The following is an 18,783-nucleotide window of genomic DNA, read 5'->3' on the forward strand; positions in this document are numbered from 1 at the left end:
CCGGCGCCAACATGGCCGCCCTACGTTACGTCAACATGACGTAAAACAACTAGAACGCTACAGTAGTGTCACATCATTGATGTCACAAGTATTGTGAAAACTCGAAGCGTCATACAAACAACAAGTGAAGCAAACAAGCTCCGCCCATTAGGAAGGAGAGGGGTACGGATTTAGTATGTAGCTAGGGGGTTCATTTTGGAGCACAGCATCTTTGTGTCCACCACACTTCAAATAAAAACAATTTGCCTCATTTGTGCTTTCCTTCATGCTGATATATTTTGAGGTATTGGTACAGTTCAATTACAAGTATTTACATTTTGTTGTGTTAAAAGAAATATAACATTCTATAACCTTTCCTTTCACATTCCCTGCACCCCAGAAAGATTGTCACATGGTTCACATTACAAAATGATCTCACTTTGCAGTCAGAGAAAGGAAACTGAACACCCATATCCATGAAAAAAGCAGCCACATGCCAGAAGACATTGCCTGACATTTTACCTCGGTCCTTCCTCACACATCAAAAATGACAAAAGGGAAACAAAAATGAGAGGTCTCTGTTGTTCATTCACCTTCTGAACTCCATCGTGGTTATTTTGGGGGTGCGGCAGCAGTTCAAACACCCCTACTTCCAGTGCCTAGTGAGTATTTCTGTTCTTTGCGTCCGGGTGTCTACAAAGGGTTCATGAGTTCCTGTTATGTCTTCTCTGACTCCTTTGGGTTAATTTTGGCTTGGCATTGGGCGGATCTGTTCACTTCCTGGGGGTTAATTATTTTACATTTAATGTATTCCAACATTGCCCTTCTCCTGGTCTTGGGGACGAAATATACTGATCTGTGAGTTCCAAAGTTGTTTTGTGACTTTGGAATTCTTCAGTTTTTTTGTTTTGAATACATTTACCTAGAGGCTTATTATTTTTTTAATAGTTTTTTCTCCCTCGATTATTTTTTCGGTTTTGAGCCTCGACTTCGGATTCTTGGATGGAACTGTCACTGCTTCCAGGGGCTGGGATAAGAGCCTTCTAGACTCACACTACCCGCCTCCCTTTCTTGACGTTGCTTTTAACCTGTAGCTCCATGGCTTCCCCATCCAGGGGCGGCTTTAGGCTCAGGGCAGACCCTTGGCAGGGAGCGTAGGTAGGGTGCCCCCAGAGGAACGCAGGCGCGGAGGCCAGTGAAGAGGGGGGGGGTCAGGGTGTTTGGAAGTGCAACAGAGCCGGAGGCCGCCAAATCCCTGCCAGGGGCCACCACGCAAATATGTATGCATCGTCAGAGGATTATTATATTAAGGATATATATTGGCGTGGCGGCCCCTGGGGTTTGGCGGCCCTGTGCAGGTGCACAGCCAGGGCTCGAGTCGGTGTACCACGCGAGTGGACGGCGTCCCCCCACTTATTTTACAGGGGGACGTCATCCCCCCTGCCAAACAGCTGAACTTCACTCTTTGCCCTCTCTGGGATGAGAAGCTCAGCACCTTTCGTGACGTCACTTTCTGTTGTGACGTCACTTACGGTGACAGCGTCCCCCTACTTCTTTTTTTACGACTTGAGCCCTGTGCACAGCTTAACATGCCTAAGGCCGCCCCTGCCCCATCACTGTCCGTGTCATTCTTCAAACAGATGAGGGGTTGATGTAGCCCTTGGAAGCTGCTACTCCACCCATGAGGGTGGCAGGGGACGTTTTATCCGCCACCTTGAGGGACAAAAAGCAGCCCATTTTTAAGGTCGCCCCCTAGCGCCGGTCTCTGAGCATTGAACGTTTGATGCACCCCCGCCAGCCTCTTAAGTAGCCATGCACCAACATTTTTGTTTTTCTGTTTCTGAAAAACAAAGAAACAAGAGCCCCTCTACCCTGGTGGATGTTTCTCTCAGTGAGTGGGTACCATTTTGTTTTCTGTTTGTGACTGCAAGGTATTACCTGGCGTTGATGGACAGAAAAAAAAACAGCAGACCGTCTGCTCTAAACAGGGTGGGAGGTGAGGAGGCCTTGTTATAACAGCCCCTACTGTGCCTGCCATGTGTCACACTGCACAGTACTGTCCTATCGCGATATGCCACACTGCAGTTCTTTACCTAGCACAGGTGACACCTCAGAACTGTATCCACCATGTTATGCCACATCACAGTGCTGTGCCTACTATGGTAGTGCACACCGCCAGCCAAGGAGTGTCCCTGCCCTAGTACAGAACAGCACGGTTCTGTCCTGGCACACTGCACCTTTGGGCCTGCTTTCCAAAGACCAGGGCTGGGCTGGTACCCAGATGAGGGCCCTGGCTCTACACTTGAGCTGTGCCATGCAGTCCCCTTGAGGGGTAGGAATGCCTGCACGTGCTACCCTTCCTTCTGCCAGGCGCCCTCCATCCCAGCACTACATCTCAGCCATGAAAGGTGCCATATTTTCCCTTATCCCTACCAAGCTCCTACAGCTGAGTCGGCGCTTCCTGTTTTGCCTCTGCGTGACTGTATTCATGCCTGTATCTGCTCTCTGCGCACCAGCCACCACTTCCATGCCGTCACTTCCTGTTTGTGGAGGGCTGGGCGGGAGCAAGGAGAAATGAACTAAACTGGAAATGGCCAGTTAGGACACCACCTTCCTGACGGCATCCGCTGATAGGATGTTGGACAAACCTCTCTCTTTGCCTCCCTCCCTCCTTCCCTCTCCCCCTCCCTCCCTCCCTCCTTCTGTCTCCTTTTCTCCCTCTCTTCTACTCAATGACCCCTGGGCTGTAGAGCTCCGATATTGGGGCTGCGGGTGGGGCTGAGAGCTTCAAGATAAAAGGACGGTTTCACGAATGGCTTTGTTACGCTGGGCACGTGTCAGGGGCGTCGTGACCCCCCCCCCCCCACCCCCCGCTCTAGCAGCTTGAGCCAGGGTGGGGAGCTCCCCTAGCAATGCTCACAGCCCTCTTTCTTCGCCAGGGACACTGGTCTCCAAGCAGAGGCTGTGGGGAGGATGGCAGCATGGACAGATGGATGAATGAAAGGATGGATGGATAGATTCACAAAAGGGTGGCTAGAGGATGGATGGGAGAAGGAAGAAAGGATTAAGAAGGATAAATGGATGAATGAACAGAAAGAAAGAAGGGAAGTTAGATGGAAAAAAGGATGGCTGAAGGAAAGAATAATGGAGCAAGAAGGAAGTGAGGCTGGCGAAAGAAGGGTGGATGGATCGAGAAGAATTAGGAGATTGGAATGTTGAGAGCTCCATTGCAGACAGTGGGGTAGCTCCGAGCTTATAATGGCCGGCAGAAGCCCGGAGCATCAACATTCCAGTGATAGTCTTCATATTTCTCTCTTTTTAATGTAGACCATTCTACCCTTAGTGGGTGCAAGTTTCCGATCGCCTTACATCCCTTATGCCTGAGGCTATACCTGTTAGAGAACCTCACCCTTGGTATAGACCCTCGCCTGCGGCTCGGGCCTATGTCTCGGATTCAGGGCCTTTAACAACCGTATAGCCCTCGGCAGCGGGCTATAAGGCTATATTGAATTATGAAAAGATGGGTGTAAATAAGGAAGGAAAAGACAGGTGAGAAGAAAAAAAGAGGAAAAATACAGCAGGCTGGAGAGAAATAAAGAAAAAAAAGGGAAAAGCATGAAAGAAGGATGGAGAGAGAGAGAAGGAAGGACCTTCAGGGAGAACCAGCTGCCCAAGGAGAACTGTGCTCGCTTGCCCAGTCAAATCTGGGAGATGGTTGAAAGTAGGGCCCATTTTATGTTTCTGGCTACTCCCTTTCACCTATGTATCAAGGGAATCTGCAGGGTGAGCAGACAATGGCTGTGGCCTACCCAACTAAGAATGAATGGGTGAATGACTATTACTAAATGCGTATTCGTCAGCTGCTGCAGATTGTAACATATTCTACTGTGGCTGTTTTACAAACATATGTGTTCAGTGGTAGGCTGAAATGATGGTTTCTGGCTGCCATGTTGTCCTTTTCTTAGCAAAGAATAAATAAAAGACCCAAACATCAAACCTTAGGGACAGCTTAACCCGCCAGCGACTGCTCCTGTGAACTGGTGATGCAGATTGAAGCGCCCCAGCCTCCTAACTAGAGCAGCCATTCCCTGGTTTTGAGGTAGGAGTGGGCAGAGACTGGGTGTTATTCAGGTGGATAAACCTTATGCATAACATGGCTCTGCCCACACTTCAGATTGGGCTGTTGAATGGCTTTCCACATCACCATCATCTCATAGGGGACGAATCGATGCACAATCAGCTGGTCCTTATAGAAGCATGCGTCAAAAGTGTCAACGTTGGGCAGGGTGATGCCATATGTCCGGACGCCCACGTGGGAGTCTGGCTGGAGCCCGGCTTCCTGCAAGCACAAGCCCAGATAGGCATCGTCAATGGGAATAAGGGGGATTTTCTTGGATGCCTTGAAGATGGCATGAGACGTAAACCCAGACATCAGGATGCCTCCGCCACCGCAGTATGCTGGAAACGAGTCGTTGGCAATGATCTCCTCTGGTACATAATACTTGCTCCACGAATCCCGGACGAGCGGCATGCCAATGTTCAGCATTCCAACAAAGAGGTGAGGGTCCTGTCTCCTGGACTTCTTCACTCCCAAGAGGTACTGGACCACGTTAGAAGTATGGACGAATACATCGTCATCACCGTTGAAGACAAACTGGGCACCAGGGCAGTTGTCTTGCATCCACTCATAGAACAGGACCTGCTTGGCCGTTAGGTTGTAGAAGGTGTCGTAGAGGTTCCACTGGAGGATGTCGCTGTAGTCGCTGCTCTCTGCCTTCAGGAGATTGTTCATCTTCTCCCTTTCATGGTCTCTGGTGGAGACCCCAAGGATGAAGAGTCGTTTCACTTGAACTCCATGGTACTCTGTCTCCGTCCCCCATGTTTTGCGGATAATTTCTCGCCTCTCAAAATTATCTGGAGCTGACTTGACCACCAACAGCAAGAAGATGTTTGCAGATGCCTCGGCCCCCCCACATTTGAAGGGGGTGTCCAGAGTCCTATTAAATCTCTTGCAATGACGGTAGCGAAAGAAGTTCTGCATATTCAGAGGGAAGTGTTGGAAGCGAGTGGCGTTTACTCCGCGAACTTTTGCCTTGCACGTGGGTACTGCAAGGACAGGAGGCGGCCGGCGGACATGTTGTATTGAGGCGATGGGCAAACTGGCTATCACAGCGGAGTCTTCGTACAAGCTGTAAACAATGATTACTGTGCAGACCACAGTCAGGGCAACTGTTAAACCTCTGGGGCAGCTTCTCCTCATCTTCAGTCTTTCCAAAAGAACCTGCAAAACACAAAGGCATGCATCAGGTATGTGTCTGAGGAGTATAGTCCGTTACAGACAGGGCCTCCAAAATTCCATAATTATCTGCCTTAGACGTTAGAAAAACAACTTGTACTGAGTTTTGCAGTCTCGTAGCTCTAAAAGGCCGCCAATATAGCATTGCTTATTAGTGAACCAGTGCCCTGGAGATGATTAACACAATTCACTCCAGTTCGGCTTAGAGGGTAAAAAACAATGGCTAACAAGCACTGGCAAAGCCAATAGGTCTGACAGCCCCCCTCACCCTTTTGTCTACGTCAGTGCTTGTTTTGTTGTGTCATGGTTTTTGCCAAACATTACTGTTGAGGAAGGTGCTGGGTCCTCATCAATCTAAAAAAATGTCTTAAGCAAAAATGTTTTTGGGTCTCAAAAAGCACACCGCCATGGTAGTCCTTGGCACTGAAGGGAACTAACTTTTTTACTGATGTGTTCTCTGTGAAATGGCACAATGGGGCACTCACGGTGAGGTGAACCGATGGCTGAAGCAGGCTGATCCACTGCCGCATGCTGTGAGCTGCAGTGGGTGGAGGGCAAATGTGATGCTACAATAACAGATTGCTGACTTAAAGCCCCTATAAGTATATTTTAGATGCAATTTAAGTAAAATTAAAAGGTGTTGGCTAACACCAGACCTAAACAAGCATTTGCAATGCAACAGGTCTTGCATTAATTACGTTTGAGCTATTGGCATTGCTAAATATTGCAACACCAATTGCAACAAAAGTCTATAAATTGTAGGCCAAAAAAAAGTGTATTCATTTTTGTAGCAATGGTGGCATGGTGCGCTTTAGATGAATATGTTTAAAAGTAAAGTGCGCCATACTGCGATTGATATAATAGTTAATTGTGGATGCGTTAACAATTGATGTGTGCACTAATGGCTGGTGGTGTGTGTGTCTGTAGAAATTGTGCACTGATGGCTGGTGGTGTGTGTGTATGGTGGAAGTGTGCACTGCTGGCTGGTGGTGTGGGTGCCTGGTGGTGTGTGCACTGACGGCTGGTGGTGTGTGTGCCTGGTGGAAGCTTGCACTGACGGCTGGTGGTGTGTGTGTGCCTGGTGAAAGCGTGCACTGACGGCTGGTGGTGTGTGTACCTGATGAAAGCGGGCACTGACGATTGGTGGTGTGTGTGTGCCTGGTGAAAGTGTGCACTGACGGCTGGTAGTGTGTGCCTGGTGAAAGCGTGCACTGACGGCTGGTGGTGTGTGCCTGGTGAAAGCGTGCACTGATGGCTGGTGGTGTTTGTGCCCGATGAAAGCATGCACTGACGGCTGGTGGTGTTTGTGCCCTGTGTAAGCGTGCACTGATGGATGGTGGTGTCTGTGCCCAGTGAAAGCGCGCACTGACGACTAATGGTGTCTGTGTCTGGTGAAAGTGTGCACTGACGGTGTGGTTGTGTGTGTGTGGTTGTAGTTGTGTGTGTGGTTGTGTGTGTGGTTGTGGTTTTGTGTGTGTGTGTGGGTGTGTGTGTGTGGTTGTGTGTGTCGTTGTCTGTGTGTGGTTGTGTCTGTGTGTGGTTGTGTGTGTGGTTGTGTGTGTGGTTGTGTGTGGTTGTCTGTGTTTGGTTGTGTGTGTGTGGTTGTGTGTGGTTGTGTGTGTGGTTGTGTGTGTGTGTGTGGTTGTGTGTGTGTGGTTGTGTGTGTGGTTGTGTGTGTGGTTGTCTGTGTGTGGTTGCGTGTGTGTGTGTGGTTGTGTGTGTGGTTGTGTGTGTGGTTGTGTGTGGTTGTCTGTGTGTGGTTGTGTGTGGTTGTGTGTGTGTGGTTGTGTGTGGTTGTGTGTGTGTGTGTGTGGTTGTGTGTGTGGTTATTTGTTCGACTGTTTTAAAATAAGATGCAGGTATGTTTGCCGAAAAAGTTTAGCATTTGAAGATGCAGACAAACGTATTCAAACAAAAAGTTTTGAAGCAACTGGTTTATTTTAATTTTAAAATAAATATTGACTAGTCAACGTACATTTAGTGAAATCGCCAGTAAAACACACGTACACCCATTCAGTTTGGCTCAATGTGGTCTTCTGCCACAAAAAAAACCCTCTATTAACTTTCCAGATGTGCACGCCATCAAAACAGTTTTCAAGAGGGCCGCTGTGGGGTAAATTTAGTATTCGTCATGCTTTGGTGCATTCTTAGACATGTAAGAAGGGAGACAGGAAGCACGGCCAGATAGCGTTTAATTAAAAACAAATGACTAAGAGGGCGTGCAGTGTCGCAGAGTGCCCTCAAAGAAGGGAGAACCAGGCCCTTAATTGCCAGTAATTATTTGGAAGCAGCAGATCGAGAAACTGATTTGCATGTCTCTGCCTTGCAGGGGACCTAGACTATCTACTTTGGAAATGTAAACAGGCCTTTGAGCACCATAGGTGAAGAAAAACAAAGGAAAGCACACAAGACCGTGAGAGAGGGGTCAGGGCCCCTCGCCCCAAGAGATGAAAAACAACACTGCTTTAATTTACCCCTATTCCTTTATATAAAAAATGTTGCTCGTTAATTCTAAAGAAATTAGGAGGGGAGAGAAACACTGTTTCGGTATATAGGTGGCATACAGTGAATAAAGTTTCCAATGCGTGGGGAATATAGGAATTAATCCAACTTCATACATCCATTCTTAACCTTTTCAACGAGGAGGTGACACGTGTTATCACCACTTATCTATACAACCAAGTTCACTGTAAAACGACTTCCTAATTCTTCTTAAGGTTGCATAAACCAACATTTAAGAGGAGACATAAAAAAGGTATCATTTGCGTCAAAAAGTGATGGAAGTAGTAGCGAGTCATGGACATTCCCAGGGGGAGGTGGGTGGGATAATGGCTTAGGGTTCTTAGTTCTACAAAGTATATATCATTGCCAATTCCCATGCTGTTATATACCATAGAGATATATAGAAGACGAACATTTACTAGCTAAAGCATCACCTGAATGTGCAAAAACAAAACAAAATGGTTTGGGAAAAAGCAGTGTAAGTAACCCATTCAAATTTTGGCACTGCAACCACTTCTACGATGGTGAGCATAATTGAACTATTTTGTTAACTTTTACCAAAAGAGAGCATGAGAATGACAAGCGTTTTCCTTGAGAGAAAACAGTCTGCGCGCAAGGGTATTATAAGATATTTACACAATTTCTAATAACTAAAACAACATTCAAAATATAGTTACCAACACGGACTGCAAAAATCGAACAACGAAAGAAAAACTTGCGACTCCCTATAATGAAGGTGGTATGCAATTAAAAAATGCTTCGGATGGCAAATGGTGAGCACTTTCGCTGCCGCTTTGATGTTCTCAGTGGCCGCGCGGCTCACTGAGAACATCAAAGCGGCCGCGAAAGTGCTCCCAAAGGCTGCAGGCTGACAAATGATGCGCGCACCCTGCGCCATGCACTGTACCCGATCCGCCTGCAGACTTTGGGAGCACTTTTGAAAGTCCCTTACTTAATATCTTGCCAAAGCTAACGCGATGGCTTAGGCGAGACCTAAAAAAAATAGGATAATTCATTATTGGGGTCTCCCTAGATTATAACGCCTACTTCTGGATGGCAATGGATCACTTCATCAAGCTCAGCTTATATGGTGCCATTTCCTGGGACTTTTTGAGGCACTTGAGGTATCTAGGCACTTTTCCAGGGTGGAGACAGTACAGAGGAGCTAAGACAGTGTATGATCAGAAGAAGAGACGTTTAGGTGCATCATCTTCTCCAGTCTGTAAAAGAGTGGAAAAGGCGGATATGGGTGCAAACTTTCTGGGTTGTAAACAGAATGGAGTAGCTGAGCGTATTTTAGGAGGGGGATAGATCCAGTACCGGAGATCATGAGAGAAGACTTGTTGGGGTGTCCGGTGTGGAAGGATAGAGGTGACATAAAGGTATATTCATTTCAGAAATGGTATTACATATGTTCCACTTGAAGTGATTATGGGAAGGCACCAAAAGCCCTTATAAAACTCAGAAAGACATTGTCGAGGGCTAGGAATGTAACCATAGATCAAGAGACGGAACAATATCTACTGCGGCATTGCAACAGGAATAGAAATGGCCAGATTTCGTTGGAACCGTATAGCCAGGGCTTTAAGTGGGCCGGGTCTGATCACCAGCAGTTTTTTAAAGGAGGGCTTGAAACGGGTCTCTATTGGGCTCTGTTTTGTACCCTGGCACAGGCGGTCTGGACTGCAGTGACAGCAGGCACATCATGCTCGCTGCTCACTCTGCTCACTTCTCACTAGTGGGGAAGTTACAGCATGACGTCATGTCAGGGGAGCGTTGTGGGGGAAGGGAAGTCCTTTGCTCTCTGGATTGCCCTTCTCTTTTTGAAACTCATGAGCAGCAACATTGTCGTGGTGTCATCAGGGCTTTAACATTATATGTATATACAAGCCATAGTTGCTGCTTATTTATCTTAAGCAACTAACAACCATTGACAAAGCCAATAGTCATTTCTTGGTGTAGGTGTGATGTTACTTGTATCATATATCTGGATGCAATGACATAAATAGTGAAATACAAGTCGGGCTGCATACTATGCTAAGCACAGATTTTTAGCTTATGTTTTTAAGCCATGCCCTTAATTATATTGATTCAGAAAAGGGGGTGGTGATGGACAGAGTGGATGTACCATGTTACAACGCATACCGTTACAACTACCTACCATTACAACGCGACCATTACAACGCATACCATTACAACGCATAGCGCTTTGAGGTGCTGGATAGTGGTAAGTATAATTTACTATTCTAACTCCAGTCCCCGTGGACCCTAGGGAAGGTGTTGGATAGTAAATTATACTTATTCCCTATCCTAGAGCGCCCCCCAGCGCAATGCGTTGTAATGGTATGCGTTGTAAAAGTCGCGTTGTAATGGTAGTGCGTTGTAACAAATGCGTTGTAACAGGTGTATACCGACAGAGTATCTGAATTAAACAGAACACTCGTACCCAGTCAACAGATCAGGGCTTGATCCATCACCGTTTTTTAGCTCACTGCACCATCCCAGCTCAGAACCTGGCTACATGCAAATTAGTCTGTCCCTGGCCCAGTGCATCATGGGAACAGGGCAGACCAAACTACCAAGCCAATTCTTATACTGGAAAGGAAACAAGCTTCCGGGGACCGGTTTCTGGCATTACAGCCGTCTTCGGCCCGGCTTGCTTGAATCCTGATGGTGCAGTGAGCAAGGGACTCACATCTGAGTATACCCTTCCACGCTTATGGTGGACAAAACGATTCAGAAAAGGGGGTGGTGATGGACAGAGTATCTGAATTAAACAGAACACTCGTACCCAGTCAACAGATCAGGGCTTGAACCATCACTGTTTTTTAGCTCACTGCACCATCCCAGCTCAGAACCTGGCTACATGCAAATTAGTCTGTCCCTGGCCCAGTGCATCATGGGAACAGGGCAGTGAGATAAATAACGGTGATGGATCAAGCCCTGATCTTTGGACTGGGTAAGAGTGGTCTGCTTAATTCAGACACTCTGTTCATCACCACCCCCTTTTCTGAATCGTTTTTGGCCACTATAGGTGTGGCAGGGTATACTCAGACATGAGTCCCTTTCTCACTGCACCATCAGGATTCAAGCAAGCCGGGCCGAAGACGGCTGAAATGCCAGAAACCGGTCCCCGGTAGCTTGTCTCCTTTCTGGTGAAGAATTGGCTTGGTAGTTTAGTCTGCCCTGTTCCCATGATGCACTGGGCCAGGGACAGACTGATTTGCATATAGCCAGGTTCTGAGCTGGGATGGTGCAGTGAGATATATAACGGTGATGGATCAAGCCCTGATCTTTGGACTGGGTAAGAGTGGTCTGCTTAATTCAGACACTCTGTTCATCACCACTGTAGGAGAGTAGGGTCTGCAATCCCATGATCACCCAGATTTTTTGCTTTTGTTTCACTGGTTTACGACTTTCTCTGGCTGTGGGCCGCCAATCAGACCCACAGCCTGGCTGTTCTCTTTCTAAATTACGACATGTACCCTAGGTGCATTTACCAATTGGTACTGGGCCACCTTATCAGACCCTGTAACTCAGGGCATAGGTGTACCCAGGGCCGCCAGGGGCTGCAGCATGTATTGTGCCACCCCTGGCTGGCCTCCTAAATTTGACACAACTGGCTGCATGACAGCTGGGGGCAAAGTCGTGTAATCACCCTTTGCTTTAGGTATAGTAGCCCTATATCTAACCGTACAATGGACACCCGAGTTCCTATCAGTCACTCCTATGGCAGGCCTTGACAATCCTGAAGGCAGAGTGCGTGGACTCGTGTGAACTGGGTTCTGGCCCGAGCCGAGCCCGGTTGCAGCTTGCGGAACCAAGACCCAATGGCTGTTCCATGATAACGCGTACCATATCAGTAACTTCGGTACCGCGTTATCCAGACATGTCGAGTAAGGTGTCATACGAATCGGGACGCTGCCCCCTCACCAATCCTGGCGACGAGGTTGGCATTCCGCCCTTCTAGAGGGACGCGACATGTACGTAACTGTGAACCCCGGTTAAAGTTAACTAAAGCCTCAGCTCCACAAAATGGATGCTGCCACCACAGACACGAGTCTGACCTCCTGCTGCTGGGAGTCCTTCCAGCGAGGAGCGCTTGGACAAAGGGTTTCCTGTCGAGGGCGGTGTTCGCACCGTCCCAGACAGGGTTTGTGTATTCTGGGTAGGTAGGGCTTTTGCGAGAAGGTGACTGCGGAGTGGCACCCCGGCGCTCACTACGCATCTGCCGGTCAGAACCAGTTCCAGGGGCGCCAGCCCTGGCCTGGGGAAAGTCCGGCAGGGGAGAGGGGTGTAACTACCCCCCTTTCTGGTCCCACCCTTAGGGCAGGACCTAGTCATGTACCCACCCCTTTCTTTAGAATAAAGGCGGGAGCGGGGACCCTTCCAAATTAGATCATCTTTGAATCAAGAACTACTTTCTACGAAAGGACATTCAAGACTCTTCTCAAGATTTCTCCCTTGTGACTAAGGAGTAGTCACCCTGCATCAGCGGGCACCATCTAAGAACTCTGCGGTTTGCTGTAAGTCCTTCCTCAGGAATCCGACGGCCCAGCTCGACGAGAACCGGCTTCCCTGGCACCTCTGACCTCTACCCACGTCATCAGCTCAGCTGTGATCTGTGGGTGCGACGAGACCTCGAGGGACCGGTCATCATCAAAACCTGCACGCATTCTTAACCAGCACGACCATCGAAGTAATTCTCTGGTGAGTGCTCTGGGGTCCGAGAAGCCCCGACCCTGAGCCGCTCCAGCACCGAAGTGCAGTCTCCCAGCATCTCCACGATCTGCGTGGGGCCCTTCTGCTCGCTGCTCAACCCGTTGTCCGGTCACTAGCCGCTGGCTTGTGCCCTCCTGTGACGACATCCGACAACCAACGCTGCTGGTCTGGTTGCTCCAGACTGGCCTTTGCTCCCATCTTTGCGGGAAGCACCCCGGACCCTCCTGGTCCTCTCAAGACGCCATTTTAGGCCCACCACGTGGCCCTGAAATCTGCCAAGGCTTGTTGCCCCAATCCTGGGCCCAGCGACGCCGACAGCATCATCCTTCGTGGGACAGCTCGCACCTCCATCCTGGTCGCCGACAACGCCTCCTGGTCCGTGAGACTGCAGAGCCTAGCGTCGCCCACTCACCTAGTCGAGGTGACGGCCAACCGGTGCCCTCCTGGTACCCTCTGACTACTGGCTAGTAGTACAAACTTGGTCCCCTCTGCTTTCAGGTGTCCACGATCTCTGATCCAGGCTTGGATCTCTACGAACTATTCATCACTGGTCGCCGGCCAGCAACTCCTTTTCTTCCGGCTCCTGGCTCGTCAGCGAAGACCCCGACGCCTGTAAGACTTGTGCAGCCGCAGCCCTCGTGGCTAGGTAACTCGGCATTTCGGTGCCCGCATAGCCTCTTTACTCTAGGGTCCTGAGTCCCTCGCTTCCGACTTGCCTTATCGGGTCCGCCCGAGACCTCTAAACTTTCCGTGTCCTCGGACACTTGTTTTAATTGTGCACTTGAAGTATTTTCCTAAGAGATTTGGTTTGTGCTTAGTACCCTGTTCTCATAAAGAGTACAGGGCTGTTGTGAATCTTAATAAATATCCTGTTTATTTTCATAACACTTGTGTGGTGTCCTTTCACTTGGTGTTCAAGGGGTATATGTGGTATAACAGCTGGCTTAACACGCCCTCTCGAGTCTTTAGCCTTAGACTGCTCGTATCCACGCTACTAGGATAGCTGGTCTATAGGTTGACTTACAACCAATCACCATAAGGGTCGTTTGGAACGATACATAGCGGTCGCTAGAATAGCAAACGTTGCATATCGGGCCAACTTCTCACAACCACCCCCTTTTCTGAATCCTTAATTATATTGGCCACGCCCCTTTGAGAGCCCCCAGCCCCTTAGATTTTTCATCTCACTTAAAGCCCTGCCTATAGCTCTCCGCAGTAGACTTCCATGCCACCTTCTAGAAGGCACTGGGAATCACAACAGGAAGGGCCCCCTAGACATAACATGTTGGTAACTGGAGGAAATTGAAGACTATAATGTTGACATTTTGGCACTGAAGCTTGGAGGTCGTTCCCTAGAGCTGTTGGATTAGTGCTCTAGTTTACATTTTGTCAGGGCAGACATACAACTCTGCTGCACGGAACATTTTAACATGAGCTTATGGAAAATTACCAGGGGAAGATGGGGTCTCGAATTGTGCCCAGGTGCAAAGGTCAGCCGGAAGAGTGTTAAAGAGCAACAAAAAAATGATTAGTGTTTGCAAAATCTTTGAAGTTAGTCTGATACAGAGGAAGGCAATTAGTCAACTGTTTTCCTCTGCACTGGACTTCTATTAAGACTCAGCTCGAGATCTGGCAGCCTCGGGGAGTGTGAAGGGGGCTTTGTACCTTCTTAGGTAATCTGCTGTCCTCTGACACATCAGACCGCCTTTTAGCAGTGGCATCTCCTTCAACAGGAACCAGAAGACAAACAAGCATTGGAAATGCAATAGGCCTCGCAATAGGAAAGTTAGAGCTATTGGTGTTAAAAAAATATATATTTTTTTATTTATGTGTTGTTTTTTCTAAATAGCTAAATTATTAGCTTTCTTCTTTACAAAGCCAATAGTTATAACTTTTGTAAATGTTACACCTCTTGCATTTGTAATGCAACATGTTTTGTATTTACGTGACTTATATGTATTGTTATAAAAAAAAACAATGGCTTTAACATTTTTTAATAATTAATACGTAAATAAAATGGATTTTATTTTATATTGCTAACAGCCTAAACTTTATTAAATATATTTAGTGAATATTATGTTTTGTGTATTTTATTGTGACGAAAATCCAAGAACAGAAGTGAAATTTTAAGATTTAGTTTGACATTTTGAATAAATTTTGAAACATTGAGAAAACATATTTGAACTAGTGATGCTGTGTTGGCGCTGAGTGATGCTGTGGCGCTGAGTGATGCTGTGGCGTTGAGTGACGTTGTGGCGCTGAGTGATGCTGTGGCGCTGAGTGACAATGTGACGCTGAGTGATGCTGTTGCGCTGAATGATGCTGTGGCGCTGTGTGATGCTGTGGCGCTGAGTGACGTTGTGACGCTGAGTGTTGATGTGGTATTGAGTGGTGCTGTGGTATTTAATTGTTTTGTTGCGTTGACTGTTGCTGTGGCGTTGCGTGGTGCTGAGTGATGCTGTGTCGTTTTTTTGTGGCATTGAGTGATGCTGTGCTATTGAGTGTTGCTGTAGCATAGAGTGATGCTGTTGTATTAAGTGATGCTGTGGCATTGAGTGATGTTGTAGCAGTGAGTAATGCTGTGGCATTGTGTGGTGCAGTGTCATTTAGTGTTGCTGTGGCATTTAGAGGTGCTGTGGCATTGAGTGGTGCCGTGGCGTTAGGGTGTTGTGTTTGAGGGTGGAGGTGGAGGATGTAGTTGTTGGGGGGGGGGAGTTGAGGAAATGAGTGTTTGCGTTGTTTAGGATGTGTGAGGGTGAGTGTGCTAGAGCGTTTTTAGTGTGTGAGGGTGAGTGAGGATGTGTGAGGGTGAGGGTGAGTGTATATGGTGAGTGAGGGTGTGTGAGGATGAGGTACTGAGGGTGTGAGGGTGTGAAGGTGTGAAGGTGAGAGGGTGTGAATGTGAGTGACGGTGTGTGAGGGAGTTTGTGGGTGTGAGGGTAGGTGAGTGTGAGTGTTTGAGTGAGGATTTGAGGAAATGAGTGTTTGTGTTGTTTAGGATGTGTGAGTGCGCTAGAGGCTTTTTAGTGTGTGAGGGTGAGTGAGGATGTGTGAGCGTGAGTGAGAATGGGTGAGGGTGTAAGGCTGAGGTGTTATGAGGATGTGAGGGTGAGGTGTTGAGTGTTTGACGGTGTGTGAGTGATTGATGGTGTGTGAGGGTGAGTGGTGTGTGAGGGTGATGGTGTGAGAGTGTGATGGGGTGTTAGGCCGATGGGGTGATGGTGAGTGATGTTTTGTGTTTACGTGACTTAGATGTATTGATATTTTAAATAACAATGGATTGTAACCTTTTTAAATAATGAATACTTAAATAAAAGTGATTGTAATTTATAATGGCAATAGCTTACATTTTTGTAAATAACTTTAGTGAAGATTATGTTCAGTGTATTTTATTGTGACGAAAATCCAAGAACAGAAGTGAAATATTAACATCTTTTTTTACATTTGTAATAAATCTTGAAACATTGAGAGAACATATTTGAACCAGTGACCTGTGGTGATGCTGAGTGATGCTGTGGTTGCACTGAGTGATGCTGTGGTTGCGCTGAGTGATGCTGTGGTTGCGCTGAGTGATGCTGGCGTTGCGCTGAGTGATGCTGTGGTTGCGCTGAGTGATGCTGTTGTTGGGCTGAGTGATGCTGTGGTGGTGCTGAGTGGTGCTGTGGTGGTGCTGTTTGATGCTGTGGTGGTGCTGAGTGATGCTGTGGTGGTGCTGAGTGATGCTCTGATGGTGTTGAGTGATGCTGTGGTGGTGCTGAGTGATGCTGTGGTGGTGCTGAGTGATGCTGTGCCGTTGAGTGATGCAGTGGCATTGAGTGATGCTGTGGTGTGGAGTAATGCTGTGGCGTTGAGTGATGCTGTGGCTTTGGTTGGTTCTGTGTCGCTGAGTGATGCTGTGGCATTGTTTTTTTATGGCGTTGATGGATGCTGTGCACTGAGTGGTGCTGTGGCGTTGAGTGGTGCAGTGGCGTTGTGGGGTGCTGTGGCATTTTGTGGTTCTGTTACGTTGAGTGTTTCTGTGGTGTTGAGTGGTGCTGTGGTGTTGAGTGACGCTGTGGCATTGAGTGAGGTGTGTGAGGGTGATGGCGTGTGAGGGTGATGGGGTGTGAGGGTGATGGGGTGATGGTGAGTGATGGTGTGTGAGGGTAATTGGGTGAGGGTAAGTGAGTGTGTGTGAGGGTTATTGTGTGAGTGGTTGATGGTGTGTGAGGGTGAGTGGTGTGTGAGGGTGATGGGGTGTGAGGGTGATGGGGTGTGAGGGTGATGGGGTGATGGTGAGTGATGGTGTGTGAGGGTAATTGTGTGAGTGTGAGTGAGGGTGTGAGGGTGAGTGAGTGGGGGTGACTGTAAGTGTGTTGTAAGTGTGTGTGTTGTTGTGTTGTTGTGAGCTTGTGTGTGTGTGGCTGTGTGAGTTTGTATGTGTGTGCGTTTTGAGTCCGGATTTTGGCATAGTCTTTGAATTAGTCCCTTTTCCCTTTTTTTCTGTGTGTAAAAATGGCAGACGCTACCCTGTGCCATAACGCTACCTGTATTTTTTAGGTTAGCGTTCTAGTTTATTTTCCTGATTTACTTTGCATTTTGATTGACGTGTATTCTGTCCAATCAAATTGCAACGTTTTCCTATGTAGCGTTGCAATTGTGTCACGTTAATTGGGAAACGTCCAGATCTTCACGAACCGGCGTATGTGTAAGGCGCGTCGAGCTTCCCGCGTCGTGCTTCCGGCGTTGTAGCTGCGTCGTTTGACAGGTAAGTTGTCAATTAAAACATTTTTTTGTGTTGTTTACCTAGTGTTTCTCTCCTATATATATATTTAGTAAGTTTTGTAATGTTTAGTAATGTATTTTAAAGAATTTTGTTTGCGATCATACTTGGCTTGTGTATGTACCTATTGTACTTTTATGGAATCTTTCTAATTTTCCGTATTTAATGTTTTTTTGCTTACTTTTATGTAATGTATGTCACAAAGAAAAAGTTTTTGGATGTACTTTTCCCAAATGTTGCCATATTTGTTTAGTTGACAATGTGTTATTTAGACGGTACTTTCTTTTATTCTTCCTTGTGTTTTTGTGTTGCTTAAATTGTATTTATGTTTTTATTTTTTTTGTTATTCGTATACTTTGTGATTTTCGACCACCTTTAAATATTAGTACTTATTGTAATGGTAGGTAGAAGCTATATTTGCTGTATAGTTTGAAACCTACATGTTTTGATGCGTATGAGCAGCAATTTCTTATCTATGTTTTTTTAAGTACTATAAAATTTTAAAGCAATACTTATGGAGTGTAAGCTTATACTTTTCAAAGCATGTATTTTTTTTATCAAAAATAAATGTTATGTTTTCAATACCATTTCAATGACTATAAAGTAGTATGTATGTTAATTACTGGCAAAGTATACGTATGAAGCCACCTTTATTAATTGTTTTGATTTTTTTGGTTAGTTTGAGTGGAATACTTTATTGTAGTTCTGGAAGAATTGCAATTAGTCTGTGAAGTCTCGTGCTCTTGTGATTACGCACTTTCTTTGTTTTGTGGATTATTCCCGCCATTGTTTAATAGTTTATTTATTTTCCCTTACTTTAGTAACTGCTTTATGTTGTGAATTCGTGTCCTTTAGATGGCTTTGTCCCTTTTTAAATTGTTGTATTACTCGCTGTGTATTCATATGTTTCCCTATTTTGTTTGCATTTATTGTTTTTTTTTAAAAAAGTTTTATTTTACAATCCCTTTCTGCATTTTGATGTATTAATTGCTGCACTATCCTCGCGATGCATTAAGTTTTCATTTTTGAATACCTACAAGTGTGTAATCCGATGTTTAGTTATTGAAATAAATGTTGCCTAACGCTATTTACGTGTGGAGTTGGAGGGTAGATTAGTAGTTTGAGGGTGGAGTTGTAGTTGAAGGGTGGAGTTGTAGGGTGGTATTGTAGTTGTAGGGTGGAGTTGTAGGGTGGACTTGGACGGTGTGAGTGTGAGGGTGAGTGGATGTGAGGGTCAGGGGGTGTGAGGGTGTGTGATGGTCTGTGAGGGTGATCGAGGGTGATGGTGTGAGTATGAGTGAGGGTTGTGGGGATGAGGGTGTGTGAGGATGAGGGGGTGAGGGTAAGGAGGTGTGAGAGTGTGTGATGATATGTGTGGGTGAGTGAGGGTGAGAGTTTGAGGGTGAGTGTGTGACTGTGGGTGAGGGTGAGGGTGTGTGAGGATGAGGGTGTGTGAGGGGGTGTGAGGGTGAGGGGGTTAGGGGGTGATGTTGAGTGATGGTGTGTGAGGGTGAGTGGGTGA

The 18,783-nt window shown here is 46.9% G+C and overlaps 1 protein-coding gene across 2 annotated transcripts in view; it reads right to left on the reverse strand.

The window, feature by feature from the left end:
* Positions 1-250: 250 nt before the first annotated feature.
* The window catches only part of LOC147673094 (N-acetyllactosaminide beta-1,3-N-acetylglucosaminyltransferase 3-like), a 152,056-nt gene continuing 133,523 nt past the window's right edge, over positions 251-18,783 (reverse strand). For both annotated transcript variants that reach the window (XM_086946794.1, XM_086946795.1), the window contains exon 2: positions 251-5,260. In XM_086946794.1, coding sequence (XP_086802920.1) covers positions 4,103-5,239 — 1,137 coding nt within the window. In that variant the 5' untranslated portion in view covers positions 5,240-5,260 and the 3' untranslated portion in view covers positions 251-4,102. The remainder of the gene's footprint in view (positions 5,261-18,783) is intronic.

Source organism: Lissotriton vulgaris, chromosome 12, assembly GCF_964263255.1.
Source record: "Lissotriton vulgaris chromosome 12, aLisVul1.2, whole genome shotgun sequence".
Classification (NCBI taxonomy): Eukaryota; Metazoa; Chordata; class Amphibia; order Caudata; family Salamandridae; genus Lissotriton; species Lissotriton vulgaris.